Raw genomic sequence first — 17,546 nt, forward strand, 5'->3', positions numbered from 1 at the left:
GTGATCATGCTTTTGGATGGGTTCTAACACCAGGCGGTTTTAATTAGAACTTGGGAAAGATGGGTACCTACCTTTTAGCACACGTCTCACTTGGGCCTAAGCCTCCACATAAAACCAAGGAAAGTAGTCAACCAATTTGTAGGGTCCTATTAAAGGGACAGGAGGTAGATGGGCGGGAGTGCACAACAAGACGGAGGCAGTCACAACTCTACCACCATACAATCATAAAATAAATAAATCAGCACTTCCCAAATAAAAGTCTACAGGTATACACCATGGCTGCGACTAACTGTACAAGCAGAAACACATGGCAACACCACTCAAAAATACATTCCAAATATGTTCCAAACTCCTGGCATCATGGCACCCAGAATATGACCACTGATGCCAGGAGAACAGGTTGTGATGCTGTGGTCTCTGATTGGCTGCAGCGGTCACCCGACTTCTGGTCTGTGTCGACAGTGAGATCTTCACCGGAGCCCCTCCGCTGTTTTACAGAAGGAGAAGAGAGGTAAGTACTGCTTCCTTTTGTTATTTTATGTCACGTCCGCCATTTAATTATTTTTTTTATACTCTTGATAACCCTTTTAAAAGTTAGTAAATCTTGAATTTAAATAAGGAAAGCTTTAGCTGTCTTTAACCTAATTTTGTTCCTCTGTTAATCCTTGCTTCCAGTAAAAATCTAGATCGTATATCAGAGGGAAATTGCCTTCTATGTGCACCTGGGTTTACTGAAGTACAGAAACAGCTTTGTAGCTGAGGTATATAAAAATGTAATAGGCCATCTTCATCAAAAATGAAGCTGATCTCATAAAATAATCATGGCTGTCATTTGCAGTAGACAAAGATATTGTTAATGTATACTTCCTTATTTATAGCTCATACATTATTGAAATTGCCCGGTATATTTTTATTGCACATCTGTTCCTTTTCACCCGATTTTTGGCATATTCCATTGCAACCAATACCTTTCATCATTTTCTGCTGCTAAATGCAGTGTTTAGAATATAACAACATTTGATTGTGTAAAAGTGGACTCGCACAAACGAGTTGGATTCAATTAGTGGATATCCACAGCGGTAGACCTGCATGAGACAGCCAGTTTACTGTGCCCTGTGGCATTCATGAGTGGGATAGGGGTGTGGGAGCCCAATCCTGGCTCAAAGCCTGCCAGGACTTCACCTGCTCCCCTGTCGGCGAGTCCGAGCCTGTATCTCCCTCTTAAATAATTAAAATCAGGTTGTAATTTCCTTTTACGGATACTGTGTATATCACATATGAGACAGTGGAAGCTTCCATCGTCCTATAAGTGCCAATGACGGCTCTATAAAATGTAATCTGCCTTTTTGCAGAATTCTAATGAACAACATTTTCAGCCTTTCACTCACCTATGGATAAAGGCCTATAGGCAATGAATAAAGTTAGGCAAATCTAATGTGTTGCAGACCTTTTCTCTAAGCTCCATTTTAATCTGGCTGAGCAGTCAGGGGAAACAAAGAGGTGTAAGGGTTGCTGCAAGTTATATTTTGATGATAATTCCATCTTGAAGCGATTATTATTGGGCATGGAGGAAGCTTGGGGCAAATATATGCTAAATACTGAACTGAACTGTATTGGCACATGCAAGCACCTCTACTTCTTAATTTTAAGTAGCCCAAAAATTTAGTTTTTAGCTTCACTCTAAGGGCTCTTTCACACAACCGTATACTGTTTTACACTCAGTCGTATGCACTGAAAAATCACATGTATGAAGAATAGCTGCGATCAAGTCTCGATCTTTAGCCGCGTATTTTCTGCCGTTTTCATGGGAGGCTGCTGCATTTCGGCAAAAAAATATGCTGCAGGGCGGAAATCCCCCGATCGGTAGAAACCCTCGGAATGTCCAGCATTGGGCACAGCTAAACTCCCCCACTCCCTCCCCTATTTTTTTTAGCTCCCATAGGAGTCTATAGGAGCTTCCAGCGTATCTCGCCCAAAGAGAGGGCAAGACCTATCTTTGGACGCAGCATATAAAATCCGCAACCAAAAATGCCCACGGATGTTCTATTTTTGCCAGCACAATTTTTTTTAACATGGCTAAAAATCTCTCTTCTGAATAAATACATTGGAATCCAGTGCTTCAGATGGTCGTCATTGTTGCCCGATTTTTGGATGCAACGAAATAGCAGCGTATATACGGTCGCATGAATCAGGTCTAATAGTGGAACTATTTTTATGTCTTAAAAAGTGTATTTCCATTTTTAAAGGGTTTTTCCAAGAATAACACCTTATCACCTATCCACCGGGTAGGTGACATAAGTGTTTTGATAAATCATGTCTGACCACTGAGACCGCTACCAGTTAATAAGAGTCTTGTATACCCAATTGAAACTCTTTGAGACTGCCAGAGATAGCTGAGTGCTGTACTCAGCTTCTCTTCAGCAGTTCCATAGAGTCAAATGGAACAGCAGAGGTGTGCATGCTCGACCACCACTCTATTCATGTGCTAGGACGTGGGAACCCTGTTCTGGAGATCGCTGAGAGTCTGAACGGTCAGACCCTGGCAGCCGGCAGCTCTATTGAAAACAATGGTCTGCCGGGACCCCTGCATTCTTTTTTAGGGAAGGGCTTTACATATAAGCCCTTCCCTGAAGAAGAAACATTTTTGTGTAAAAAAAAAAACAACCTTACCTCTTCGCCGCTGCCGTGACCCCCGCGGGCATGAAGAACACATCTGCTGCATGCGGCAGATGTTTCCTTCACCCCTGCTACTTAAAAGAATTTCCTGCAGCAGAGGAATTCTTCAATTCTCAACCGTCATGTGTGACAGTAGAGAATCCTGCTGCCGGCATCCCCGTCAATGGCATTTCAGGGAAGGGCTTCATAAACCCTTCCCTGAAAAGCCATTTAAAAAAGTGTATATAAAAATAAAAAAAACATTACTCACCTCCCTTCAGCTCCTGGGGCTCAGCAGCGACTTCTGGCGCTGTCCCCGGCTCTGTAGTTCTGAACTATCAGCAGCTGGGAAATTAAAATCTCCGCCTGCTGGTAGCTCTGATTGTGATTGTCTGAAGCCTGTTAGAATAGTGTCCAAAAAAGAAAAAAACTCACCTGCCGGGGCTCAGCCGCGGCTTCTGCAGCTGTCCCCGGCTCTGTAGTTCTGAACTATCAGTGTCAGGACAGTGTCCGGGATATGGGGGTCCCTGAGATATCCCGCAACCCCTGTCCCTGCCTACTTGCCCCCCTGGGCTAACCCCCAGGGCGACAACTGGGCGACGGTCCCTACCCTCACTAGGGAAGCGGGACACGGGAGACAAACAGACACTGAGACAAGCAACGGTAGAATGGTCAGACAATCCGGGTAGGCAACAAGAGGGTACGCAGTACGGAGGGGTCAGGCAAAAACGTAGTCAAGTCCAAAAGCAGGTGTCAGAAAAGCCGAGGTCACAAGAGCAGTCAGGATAAACGCGGGTGCAGCTGGAGAACCAAACTAACACTGGCAAGGCCTGAGAGGAAAACACACCTATTTAAATGCTGTCAGCGCTCCCGCCCCAGAAGCTGATTGGGGCGGGGAGCCTGACAGCAGCAGGGCTAATCAGGGCGGTGCTGGGGGCACGCCCCCAGTCTCACTGCACAGACAGTTACCAGGGAAGCCAGCCTGGTAGTCAAGCGACTAGAAGCACCAGCTGCCTCCCTAGCAACCCGGCGGCGACCAGTCTTACAGCGGCCCGGGGAGATCACAAGAACCGGGGTACCTCTGCGCCGTGCTCCTGTACCCCGGGTGGCCGGACCGGTGGTGCGGGCACGGCGGCCCCGAGAGTTGCCGGTTCTGACAGTACCCCCCCTTCTACGGGGGGACACCGGACCCCCATGGCCAGGTGCGGGCTTAAGCGGGAAAGCCCTGTGGAATGCCTGGACTAGGCGTGGCGCATGAACGTCCCTGGCAGGGACCCACGTCCTATCCTCAGGGCCAAATCCTCTCCAGTGGACCAGGTACTGCAGCACACCTCTAACCCGTCGGGCATCCACCAGCCTTTCTACTTCATACTCCAGTTCCCCCTGTACCAGAGAAGGAGGAGGCGGGTTCTGGGTGGGTAGAACTGGAGTCACATACTTCTTAAGTAAGCTTTTGTGAAAAACCTTGTGGACCTTCCAGGGGTCAGGAAGTGCCAACTTATATGACACCGGGTTGATGACCTGAGAAACAGTAAATGGGCCAATGAACCGAGGAGCAAGTTTCAGGGAGGGAACCTTAAGTCTCAGATTCTTAGATGATAATAAAACCTGCTCCCCGACCACAAAAGGTGCAGAGATAGTACGTCTTTTATTTGCGTATTTACGCAGTTTCTCTTGGGAACCCTGAAGGTTCTTACGAACCTGGGCCCAAACTGTGCACAGTTCTTCGGCGGATATGTCGGCGGCCGGATTGTTCGAGACCAAAGGAGTAGAAAGCGAGAACCGGGGATGGAACCCATAGTTACAAAAAAAAGGTGACAGTTGGGTCGACGAGTTACCATGGTTGTTAATAGCAAATTCGGCGAGAGGTAAGTAGTTGGCCCACTGATGCTGGTTATCAGAGACAAACAGTCGCAGATACTGGATAAGTTCTTGGTTCATCCGTTCCGTTTGTCCGTTACTCTCGGGATGGAAAGCGGAGGAAAAGGACAAATTAACGTTTAGATTTTTACAGAAGGCTCGCCAGAAGCGAGCGACGAACTGAACCCCTCTATCAGACACAATATCCTCGGGGATGCCATGTAACCGAACAATCTCCTTGATGAACATCTCAGACAAAAGTTTGGCGTTAGGCAACTTGCCAAGTGGAACAAAATGAGACATTTTGGAGAAACGGTCAACTATTACCCAAATGACCGTATTCCCCAGCGAGGATGGCAGATCAGTAATAAAATCCATGGACAAATGGGACCATGGCCTGGACGGAATGGGCAAGGGCAGAAGAGGCCCCTCAGGACGTCTCCTGAGGTTCTTCCCCCTTGCGCAAACCGGGCACGCGGACACAAATACCCGTACATCCTTGGCCATGTGCGGCCACCAATAGAGTCTGGCCGCTAACTCCAGAGTACCCCTGATACCGGGGTGTCCAGCTAGGACTGAAGCATGTGTCTCCTCTAACACTTTCAATCTCAGTGACAACGGGACAAATAATTTGCCTTCCGGAAGGGCTTCAGGAGCAGATTGTTGAGCGGCGTGAATGAGAGGTGAAAGGTCGGAGGAGACAGCAGCGAGGACCACCCCGGGGGAGAGAATGCTCTCAGGCTCCGGCTCGGAAGGTTCCGGAGAACCAAAACTCCTAGACAGGGCATCAGCCTTGACATTCTTAGAACCGGGTCTATAGGTAACAACAAAATTGAACCGAGAGAAAAACAAGGCCCAGCGGGCTTGCCGAGCATTTAACCTCTTAGCGGAATCTAGATAAGTGAGGTTTTTATGGTCAGTGAGTACCGTAATCTGGTGATGGGCTCCTTCCAAAAAATGCCTCCACTCTTCGAAAGCCCACTTAATCGCCAGCAATTCCCGGTTGCCTATATCATAGTTCCGTTCGGTGGACGAAAACTTCCTAGAAAAATAGGCACACGGTCTAAGGTTGGTGAGAGTGGAGGGACCTTGGGACAGTACCGCTCCCACACCAAACTCAGAGGCATCTACCTCCACCACAAAAGGACTGGACAGATCCGGTTGTACTAGGACAGGTGCAGACGAGAACGCCGCCTTTAGGGTATTGAAGGCCCTCAGAGCCTCAGAAGACCAGGTCCTCACATCTGCCCCCTTTCTGGTGAGGTCCGTTAGAGGTTTAGCCACCACGGAGAAGTCTTTAATGAATTTGCGATAGTAGTTGGCGAAGCCGAGGAAGCGTTGAAGGGCTTTCAACGACCCTGGCTGAGCCCACTCCGTGATGGCCTTCACCTTTTCAGGATCCATCTGGAAGTCGCATGGCGTGATGATATACCCCAAAAATGATATCTTTTGTACCCCGAAAACACATTTCTCGAGTTTAGCAAACAGCTTGTTATGTCTGAGTCGAGCTAGCACAGTCTGAACGTGAGTATGGTGACTCGGCAAGTCGGAGGAAAAAATCAAAATGTCGTCTAGATATACAACCACGAACACCCCCATGATATCCTGAAACACTGAGTTCATGTACCCCTGAAAAATGGCGGGGGCGTTACACAATCCAAAAGGCATAACTAGGTATTCAAAATGCCCGAGGGGCGTATTGAAGGCGGTTTTCCACTCATCCCCCTCCCGAATGCGGATGAGGTTGTATGCTCCCCTGAGATCAAGTTTAGAAAACCATCGGGCACCAGCGACCTGGTTGAGGAGGTCAGGAATGAGTGGAAGAGCATACTGGTTTCGGACTGTGATTTTATTTAGCTCTCTATAGTCAATACAGGGCCGGAGACCCCCATCCTTCTTCTCAACGAAGAAAAACCCGGCACCCACCGGGGATTCTGAGGGCCGGATGTGCCCCTTGGCCAGGCTGTCCTGGATGTAGTCCCTCATGGATTCTCTCTCTGGAACCGTAACGTTATAAATGCGGCCCTTAGGAAGTTTGGCCCCAGGAATCAAGTCTATTTTACAGTCCCATTCCCTATGAGGGGGCAGAGCTTCAGATAATTGTTTGGAGAACACGTCAGAAAACTCGGAGAGGTATTCTGGTAGGGGGCTCCCCTCGCAGGTGGAGATTCCCACCTTCACCGCACAAAGGTGGTTGGCACAGCGGGGACCCCACTTTACCAGTTCCAACGTGTCCCAATTTACTACCGGGTTGTGCTCCCGGAGCCAGGGGAGGCCTAGGACGACGTCCACAGACAAATCTCTCATCACTAGAAAGGTGCAGGTTTCCACGTGTAAGGCTCCTATAGTAAACCTTACTTCAGGGGTTACCAGATTAACCACCCCTGCTTGCAAAGGAGTGGAGTCCACTCCTGAAACCAGAATCGGAGTTTCTAAACGTAACAAAACCCCGGACAGTTGAGCAACGAAATTAAAGTTAACGAAATTAGCCGCAGCCCCCGAATCAACAAAGGCTTGCCCAGTACGGTGGAAAGCATGAAATTCTAGGGTGCAAGGCACTAACATTTTGGACAACACAGGGAGTACCTTGGCTCCTAGACAGTCCCCCCGATAACTGCCTAGGAGCGGGAGTTCTTCCTGCCGTGGCTTCTTAGCGCAGGTAGCAATGCGGTGACCCGGCTCCCCACAGTAGAAGCAGAGGTTCTTCTTCAGGCGGTGTTCCCGTCGTTGCTCGGGGTTCACGGCTCCCAGCTCCATGGCCTCGGTGGTGGGAGGGTAAACGGTCGGGTCAGTCGAAGAAGTAGACGTGGGGAGTGGGGTGGTCCGAGCGGCGTGTCTGGCCCTCAAACGTCGGTCGGCTCGAATAGCCAGCGACATGGCTTGCTCCAGGGTTTTAGGCTCTGGGTGGGCCACAAGTAGGTCCTTGAGACCCTCAGACAGACCGGTCAAAAATAAGTCTTTTAGGGCGGCATCGTTCCACCGGGATTCCGTACAATGTTGACGGAATTGGGAACAGTAGTCCTCCGCCATCTTACAACCCTGGCGCAGGGCCAGAAGTTTGGAGACTGCGTAGCCCGCCCGGTCGGGTTCGTCATAACTTTGACCCAGGGCGAAAAAAAAGGCGTCAAGGGATAGTCGGGCTGGAGAGCCAGCTGGTAGCGAGAAAGCCCAATTCTGGGGCTCTCCCCTCAGGCGGGTAATTACGATTCCCACTTTCTGGTATTCAGTACCAGAGGAGTGGGGGCGGAGATCAAAGTAGAGCTTGCAGCTCTCTCTAAATGCAAAAAACTGATCTCTCTCTCCGGAGAAGCAATCCGGAAGCGTGGCTCGAGGTTCTGACATCGTTCCTGGAGCGGACGAGGGCTGCATGGGACCTGCAGCTGCCACTTGTTCCCGTGGCTGCAAGCGGGCTGTTAGGTCCTGGGCAAGGGTCGTAAGGACCTGGACCTGGTTCGCTAAAGCCGCCACGGCCTCCATCGAGGGGCTCAAAGTTGCCGGGCGGATGCAAGGGTCTGACCTTAGTTCGGCCAGTGTTACTGTCAGGACAGTGTCCGGGATATGGGGGTCCCTGAGATATCCCGCAACCCCTGTCCCTGCCTACTTGCCCCCCTGGGCTAACCCCCAGGGCGACAACTGGGCGACGGTCCCTACCCTCACTAGGGAAGCGGGACACGGGAGACAAACAGACACTGAGACAAGCAACGGTAGAATGGTCAGACAATCCGGGTAGGCAACAAGAGGGTACGCAGTACGGAGGGGTCAGGCAAAAACGTAGTCAAGTCCAAAAGCAGGTGTCAGAAAAGCCGAGGTCACAAGAGCAGTCAGGATAAACGCGGGTGCAGCTGGAGAACCAAACTAACACTGGCAAGGCCTGAGAGGAAAACACACCTATTTAAATGCTGTCAGCGCTCCCGCCCCAGAAGCTGATTGGGGCGGGGAGCCTGACAGCAGCAGGGCTAATCAGGGCGGTGCTGGGGGCACGCCCCCAGTCTCACTGCACAGACAGTTACCAGGGAAGCCAGCCTGGTAGTCAAGCGACTAGAAGCACCAGCTGCCTCCCTAGCAACCCGGCGGCGACCAGTCTTACAGCGGCCCGGGGAGATCACAAGAACCGGGGTACCTCTGCGCCGTGCTCCTGTACCCCGGGTGGCCGGACCGGTGGTGCGGGCACGGCGGCCCCGAGAGTTGCCGGTTCTGACAATCAGCAGCCGGGGATTTAAAAACCCCGCCTGTTAGTAGCTCTGATTGTGATTGGCTCAAGCGCTTCAGCCAATGACAAACAGAGCTACCAGCAGGCGGGGATTTTAAATCCCCGGCTGCTGATAGCTCAAAACAGCAGTGCAGAACGGGGACAGCGGCAGAAGTCGCCGCTGAGCCCTGACAGCAGTCAAAGGCTTTTCAGGGAAGGGCTTTATAAGCGCTTCCCTGAAAAGCCTGTTAGAATAGTTTCCAAAAATAAAAAAAAAACTCACCTGCTGGGGCTCAGCCGTGGCTTCTGCAGCTGTCCCTGGCCCTGTAGTTCTGAACTATCAGCAGCCGGGGATTTAAAATCCCCGCCTGCTGGTAGCTCTGATTGTGATTGGCTGAGCGCTTCAGCCAATCACAATCAGAGGTACCAGCAGGCGGGGATTTTAAATCCCAGGCTGCTGAGAGCTACAGAGCCCGGGACAGCGCCAGAAGTCGCGACTGAGCCCCGGCAGGTGAGTATTTTCCCCCCCCCACTATTTAACAGGCTTTTCAGGGAAGGGCTTATGAAACACTGCTGTTTTGAGCTATCATCAGCCGGAGATTTAAAATCCCCGCCTGCTGGTAGCTCTGATTGTGATTGGCTGAGCGCTTCAGCCAATCACAATCAGAGGTACCAGCAGGCGGGGATTTTAAATCCCAGGCTGCTGAGAGCTACAGAGCCCGGGACAGCGCCAGAAGTCGCGACTGAGCCCCGGCAGGTGAGTATTTCCCCCCCCCCACTATTTAACAGGCTTTTCAGGGAAGGGCTTATGAAACACTGCTGTTTTGAGCTATCATCAGCCGGAGATTTAAAATCCCCGCCTGCTGGTAGCTCTGATTGTGATTGGCTGAAGTGCTTCAGCCAAACACAATCAGAGCTACCAGCAGGCGGGCATTTTAAATCCCCAGCTGCTGATAGCTCAAAACTACAGAGCCGGGGGCAGCACCAGAAGTCGCGGCTGAGCCCCGGGAGCTGAATGGAGGTGAGTATTTTTTTATATATATACACTTTTAAAATGGCTTTTCAGGGAAGGGCTTATGAAGCCCTTCCCTGAAAAGCCATTGACGGGAATGCCGGCAACAGGATTCTCTACCGCAGCTGTCATATGTGACAGCTTCGGTAGAGAATTGAAGAATTCCTCTGCTGCATCTGCCACAGATGTGGCAGATGTAGCAGCAGGGAATTTTTTTAACTAGCGGGGGGAAAGGAAACATCTGCCGCATGCGGCAGATCTGTTATTCATGCCCGAGGGGGTAACGGAAGTGGCGGAGAGGTAAGTTGTTTTTTTTTGCACTAAAATGTTTCTTTTTCAGGGAAGGGCTTATATGTAAAGCCCTTCCTTGAAAAAGAATGCAGGGAGCCGGCAGAGCATTGTTTTAAATGGAGCCGCCGGCAGCAGCCGCGGTTCCATTGACAACAAGCACGCAGCTCTGTTCACGTGTGTTTTTGCTTGTACCTAGGTACGCACAAAAAAATGCTCGTGTGAACGCACCCTGAGGGAGTATGTAGAAAAACAATGTGATATGCTACCCATGCAATGCCAATATCTCAGGGGATGAATGACAAAGTGATTGAGTGACACACTGATGAAGGGAAAGGTGTCAGTAACTATATGTGGGTGAGGTAAGCAGGACTCTTGCTGTCTTTTCTAGAGGTCACTATTTTCTTTAGTCATAAATCCTGCTTCCAATCATATAGACCTATATATCACATATGACTAATAATCAAATTAAATAGTGCTGACTTAATACCGGTATGATGGAGTTTATCATAATAATTTGTAGCGTGGAACTAGAATGAATAGATTCTTTAGGATGTACAAATGTTGTGGCAAACTTACAGTTGCTCCAAATTTCCAATATATCAGAGAAGGCTTTACAGTATTTAGATGGTGAGGTAACATCTGCTCATTAGCTAATATTAATTTTAAGTATAATTTCTTTGGAGTATCAATAGCTCAAAAGTTCCAACAATTAGTTTAAAGTGGTTGGCCGAGATAACATTTTTCTCTAAAAACGGCTCCTATACGGCCAAACATATCAAAGAGCTTGTACTTACTGGGCCAGTGCTCTTCAACATTGAGCTAATTTATGCAGGAGGCAGACAGCTCCGTTCCCACTGCAGTGGCTTGGCTTGATATTGCAGGCATCAAAGTGAATGGGAACTTTGCCTGCATTATCAAACCTGGCCACTGCAGTGGGAACAGGGCTGTCTGCTTCTTGCAGAAAACAGCTCAGTGCATGAGCGCACCAGCCCAGAGAACAGTCGATCAGACCTTTACAGTATGCTCTATTATTCCTCCTGGAAAGGTGTTCCCATTGCCTTTGTCATGAAAGAGGAATGGTAATTACCAACTATTAATTTATTTATACGTTTCCAGGAGGAACAATGGTGAATCAACACAATTCAGAGTTCTAAAAAAAATGCTGCAGAATTGTTATTTTATGGGGAATGTACTTATGTACTATGACATATGAGGAGAGGTGATATTCTTTAAATATTATGGTTTCTATTTATGTATTTTATATGCAGTGTATAGGATGTGGTCAAACACCTGCAGCCTATGTTGAGATCATCCAAGACTTTCTTGTAGTATTCTTGTCCAGCATACATTCCTGAAGTCTGGAAACAGAATAAGGAATGGAACATTTGTGCTCAGCTATTTGGCTTATTTTCACAGTATTAGTTAAAGCCAGTGAAATAGTGGAGAAAAAATAGGACAAAATACAGTTGCATCTGGGAGCAAGCCAGTGCAGATGGGATTAAACTAAATACTGATTGAGATAATGGTGCTTTTGTTTGTAAACAGTATGTTACAGTCCTATTACCAAAAGACATCCTTGACTTGTTTTCTACTGGTAGATTTCACAGGGCAGGCATGGTCAGGGTGAATGGAAAGTGAATGCTGTAATGTGCAGATGTTCAGTGATACAGCTGCCTAGAAGACTTGGCTGCACTACGTCCGCACGTGATAAAGTTTATTCTGGCAAGTTCATGCAAAAATTGAAATCAGAATATTTCATTTTATTTAAGGTTTAGAAAGTCTTAATAGTATATCAAAGGCCGTTTACAGGCCGTGGAACATTGACTGGATACACATAGCTTAGGCGCATATGAAGAGCATACTAACAAGTAAATATCACCATTAGTCTTAACTGTACAACTGCTTATAGGTCATCAATAGTTGATCGGCTGGGGTCCATCGCTCGGGCCCCCGACTGATCAGCTGATATGCGCGTGCTGACAGCACCACAATTACACGGGGGTTGGAGCGAATCTGTTTTTATTTTTTGATTGTAGAAGTTTTTATTCTGTTGTCTATACATGATTATGGGGGCTGCTATCTTGCCTGAGCTGCATTTAACAGCCATTTAGAAATATGCGTTACAGCAGCTTCATGGGCCACTCACACAATAAATAGGAGCTGACCCATTAACTTGTATGGGAGACTTACTAGACATGCTCTGTGACCTGTGCAGATGTGATTTTGCAGGAAAGGGGAGTAGATAGTCACAGATTATCACCTCTTGTGAATGGTGGCTACTGTGTTATCTACATAGAAGTGTCTACCTTTCAGTGTAATCCTGCCTGTGATGTTATTGAGATGACTGCTGCAAAGTTTTCTCTACAGATTAGGAAGTATCAGCCTATTATCAGGTTCTGTGTCAATGTGAAAAATGTGGGATTTTAGGATTAGAAAAAAAATACAGATTGTGACAAATTGAAAAAAACAACAACAAAAAACCCCCCACTAAAAATACTTTAAAAATATGTTCCACATAAAAATGTGATTTGTATAATAAGTCATTTTCTGATGACACCTTTCCTTTTAAAATGCGAATTAATAATATTTTAAAGTGGCTTTATCACCTTAATAGCTCAGAAGCAGAGCTAGATTAGTCTTTTATGTTCATGAGAGTCTCTAGCCTCTGTATACACAATAACACAGAAGAAGCCATCACTCAGCCTTAAAGACGTTTTACCATGAAAGCAAGTTATCTCTTATGCACAAGACAGTGGATAACTCACTGACTGCTGAAACACCCATCGATCCCAAGAACGGGCATGCTGGGGAATGCCCAAATGAAAAGAGTGGTGGTCACACATGTGCACTACCATTCCATTTATTTCAGTTGGACCACCAGAGATAGCCAAGCATTTGAAATCAACTGTCTCCAATGAATTGAGCAACAATTTGCAGGTGCAAACACCACTCCCCATTTTTATGAATTGTTGGACACCTACTAATCAGCAGGTTAGACCTACTCTGTTTGGGGAGCAGGAAAGGGGAATCCCCACGGCCGAACAGTTCCATCTCTGGATGGGACCAAACAACAACAGACAGACCCCATCTGATGCAGATATGTAACCGACTTCATGTATATCTTATAAAAAAAGAATGCAAATTTGTTTATAATGAATTGCCTGCATTTGATGTATATGCCAGGAAAGTTCCTGATGTATATCGTCATATTCATCATCCATAGGCTTCCATATTTAAATGTATACCATGCAGTATCCTTTCTTTATTGGTTTCTTTTCTTCCAGTACACCAATATATTTCGGTCCAAAGGAGGCTAAAAGAAGACTCTTTTGGCTTCTGGCAGGCTATTAAAGCCCTATGGATACAATGAACCGATACGCCAGGGATTATGTGAACATAACCTAATATGCAGTATATTGGACATCATATTATAATTTGTTAAGTGATTAAAGTCTGATTGATGAGGGTGTCACTTCTGTGGCCTCACCATAACCCCACATGTTCTTGGGATTGATGGGGTCTCAACCTGTGAGACCTCTATTGATCATACTTTTATCACCTATTCAACGTATATTTTGTTACAGCCCCTCTAAGCTTACTGCAGAGTCAGGGGTTTGTGCATGTTACAGGGTTCCAATTTTTGGTGTTCTTTCAATACGTGTATCTTTTCTCTTGCTGATTAATTTCCCATATCTAATTATTAGGGTTGGAACTGAGTCTTTCTGTCACAGAGCTTTACATTTACTGCTTTCCTTCACAGAGCTATAAACACATGATAAAATAATGGCTCTAGAAGGGGGGAATTGGGAGGCTTAGGAACGTTCTAAAGACAGATTTATACAAGATTGACTAAACTCAATAATAATTCCATCTTAAGTAAGCTTCTACGTTATTCCATGTGGGCTCCTTGTTTTATAATTCCCCCAAACTGCCATATTAAAATAAATGTGGTTTGACTAGTTGTATTTTTTCTTTGTCATGATATTCCATTTAGCTATTAAAAGATATAAACTACTGAGAACTCTCAGTTTTTATCTTTTCTATCTACTGGCTAACACAATTGTCTTCCTTCCTCTGAAATATAGATGTAAGATTCTGAGCCGTACTATGGACAGTTACAGCACTACTATAAGTGAGGGTGCTTTCATATCTGCGCTGGGGATTCTGCTTTTCTGCTCCGACGGGAAAGGAGAATACCCGTGGCGGAAGGGTTCCATTTCTAGATGGAAACGAACAGCTCCAGGTGGATCCAATGACTATAAAAGGGTCCACCTGCTTTCCGCCTAGCTGGCCAGCTTTTGGATAGAAGAAAAAGCTCCGCATGCAGTGCGTTTTCTTTCTGTATTTGTAGCCGCATCTGTGATGGAACTTTTGGCCGGTGTTCCAACGCAGATATGAAACCACCCTAAATGCTCTTTTTTTATAGAGATATGGAACATGATGATGCTATAGAAATCAATAAATAACACTATGTCAGTATTTGTTGCGCCCCAGCCTCTATTTGTTGATGTGATTGATCATGTGTTATAAATTATAACATATAGTATAGCTTATGTTTACTTTTTATTTTAGATATTTCCAGTGCCCTCCAAAATTTGGCCTTTTTGCTCCCATCCACAAGGTGATCCGCATTGGTTTCCCATCAACTAGTCCTGCCAAAGCTAAGAAAAGCAAGAGAATGGCCATGGGAGTGTCAGCTCTAACTCACAGTCCTAGCAGTTCTTCTATCAGTTCGGTGAGCTCAGTCGCATCGTCTGTAGGAGGCAGACCCAGCAGGAGTGGCTTGGTAAGAACCTGATCTTCCTCTAACTTGTCCCTACTTTACCACATTGCTAGTAATGAATAATCAAATATGGGAACAACATTCTTCCTAGGATGTAAGATAATTGTCATGGTATAATAATAGTAGTAGTAATTAGCTATCTCTAATCAATAGTATAAGAAAATTGCTATATGTAAATAAGGAAATAGGCTACCAGTAAATCTCCTGCTTTACTAAAAATCACAGCTCAGAGAAGCAGAGATGTTGCCATACCTTACTGTTCTATGTAAACAGGCTAGTCATTACCTTGAAGTACATAATGATGAATGCTTTGGAATTCCCCTTAGCTTACAGAAACATCTTCACGTTATGCACGGAAAATCTCTGGTACAACCGCCTTACAGGAGGCTCTAAAAGAGAAACAGCAACATATTGAGCAGTTATTGGCTGAAAGAGATCTGGAGCGAGCGGAGGTAGCAAAAGCCACCAGTCATATCTGTGAAGTGGAAAAGGAGCTGACACACTTGAAAGCCCAACATGAGAAGGTATATAGAACTCCAAAAGCATCTCTTCTCACTTGCTGAAGTCATCGTGTCAGACCTACTACTGTGATCAATACAGGTAGTATGTAGGAGGTGCAATACTGCAGATCAGTTTCATATATTTTTTAGGCGTGGAAATATTTCTGGTGCTATTTTTATTGGGACATATCCCAAAACAGAAATAAGATGCCAAGTATAATTTAGAATACTTAGGACTAGAGATGAGCGAGCATATTCGCTAAGGGCAATTACTCGATCGAGCATTGCCCTTAGCGAGTACCTGCCCGCTCAGAAGAAAAGATTTGGCTGCCGGCGGCGGGCGGGGAGAGCGGGGAGGAACGGAGGGGAGATCTCTCTCTCCCTCTCTTCCCCTGCTCACTGCCGCAACTCACCTCTCACCCGCGCCGGCAGCCGAACCTTTTCTTCCGAGCGGGGAGATACTCGCTAAGGGCAATGCTCGATCGAGTAATTGTCCTTAGCGAGTATGCTCGCTCATCTCTACTTAGGACACATCCATTTTATCTGCCCCTCCTCCAGATTTTACAGTTTTATGTGGACCAAATCACGACATAAATATTTTATATTGAAATACACAGTCATAATAAGTTTAGTAGAACATTTGAAGACATTTGGGCAGACTGAAGATCTAGCTGTAAGACTTTCATAAAATGCAGTTACTACAAGGATACATTCACTGCTCACACAATACTGTGTTGTAGATGAGCTACTTCCACCAGCATTGTGCCATGCAAATGTTTCTATAAATGGCCACATGAGGTTTTCTATAAGCTTTTGATGCTTATATCCTACACCAGATGTTCTTTTTGTAGATCTTGGTGACTTTTTTCAGGCCACTGTAACAGCTGTTTTTAATCACATTAGTCCATGTCACCAGATATTGTTACTCTTAGTCTATAAGGGTTGTTCAATTCAAACCCCATATCAATCTATGATACAGTATTTATCAGAGTATTGGCGTGTTTTACTTATTTTGTTAACTGTTCGCTTTTCTTGTAAGTTTTTTTTTAAATAAATACTCAGTTATCCTTTGAAAGTTAAAGCCAGTCACACACATAAGAAAGCCATTAGCTGAACAGCTATTGATCCTGACTCAACCATAACTATGTACCCCTGCCTCAGCTGAGTGTACATGTGTTTTCAGTTACAGTGTATGGATACCACTGCCAGTGGAACAAAGAGTAAGGCATGGTCAAATCCAAAATATTCTTTCCCCTAACATCTGCCTTAGGGGACAGTTTGGAAGCTCTCATATGCATTAGATCATTGGCAGGTTTAGCTGAATTTTGCCTAATGTGTATGCCCAGCTTATTCTTTTATTTTTGTTTTCTAGTATATTGCCGAGGCAGACGGCAATCTTCAGAGGGCTCGTGGTATGGTTGAAAGCACACAGAAAGAGAAAATCGAGCTACTTAATCAGCTTGAAGAGGAAAGAAGGTAAATTCAGATTTGTTCTCTATTTCTAGTAGCCTACTAGCTGAAACAAAAATTTAAATGATATGTTTGCCCTTGAGCACAATGATATATGTAAGTGAAGTACAAAATAAATAAATTGACACATTTTTACATCTCTTAGATGAATTCTATATGTGTGTTGTGGGCTGATGATAGTAGACACTAGATTGCTGACTGCTATCACCCGTGATTTGCCATACACATAAATAAAGCGAGAGGTGGCTATTGACACTACTTTTCTAAGAGGGACACAAAAGGACACCCTAAAAATTTGTCTGGCGAAGAGTGCATGTGTTCTCAATGTGGAGAGGGGAATAAGTTGCTACCAAACTCGCTTGGCAGTGGCCTTTCTGTTATGAGGACAAAAGATCAGGCGTGTTGAAATTCAATGTCTTTGTTCCTTCTTTCTACCAAAATCTACCTTTGGGAGAAATTTGCGACACTTTTATACACATTAGATGGATTGGTTGATCCCACTCACATCAGCTGGAGCAGCCAATGTTCATCTGATTGATCCCGAGGACAGGGTCCTGAATGTCCTGTATTGAGTGGAGTGGAGGTTGGGCATGCATGCTGCCACTTCATTAATGTAGGGTGCTTTAGGACCCTCGTTCTTGGAATCTTTGGACAGCCCAGCTGTTGGACTCCAACCAATCAGAAAGTTATATCTCATTTTGATATAACCCCTTTAAAAGATCTCACAGCAGTGACAAGCGGCAGTCAGCAAGATCAGCACACGTCTGCCTGGCCTTTGCTTCTCTT

The 17,546-nt window shown here is 46.1% G+C and overlaps 1 protein-coding gene across 5 annotated transcripts in view; it reads left to right on the forward strand.

The window, feature by feature from the left end:
- The window catches only part of CLIP2 (CAP-Gly domain containing linker protein 2), a 128,059-nt gene that overhangs the window by 60,538 nt on the left and 49,975 nt on the right, over window positions 1–17,546 (forward strand). For all 5 annotated transcript variants that reach the window (XM_066576778.1, XM_066576793.1, XM_066576808.1 and 2 more), the window contains exons 5-7: window positions 14,580–14,793; window positions 15,117–15,314; window positions 16,663–16,766. In XM_066576778.1, coding sequence (XP_066432875.1) covers window positions 14,580–14,793; window positions 15,117–15,314; window positions 16,663–16,766 — 516 coding nt within the window. The remainder of the gene's footprint in view (window positions 1–14,579; window positions 14,794–15,116; window positions 15,315–16,662; window positions 16,767–17,546) is intronic.

Source organism: Eleutherodactylus coqui, chromosome 1 (genome assembly GCF_035609145.1).
Source record: "Eleutherodactylus coqui strain aEleCoq1 chromosome 1, aEleCoq1.hap1, whole genome shotgun sequence".
Lineage (NCBI taxonomy): Eukaryota > Metazoa > Chordata > Amphibia > Anura > Eleutherodactylidae > Eleutherodactylus > Eleutherodactylus coqui.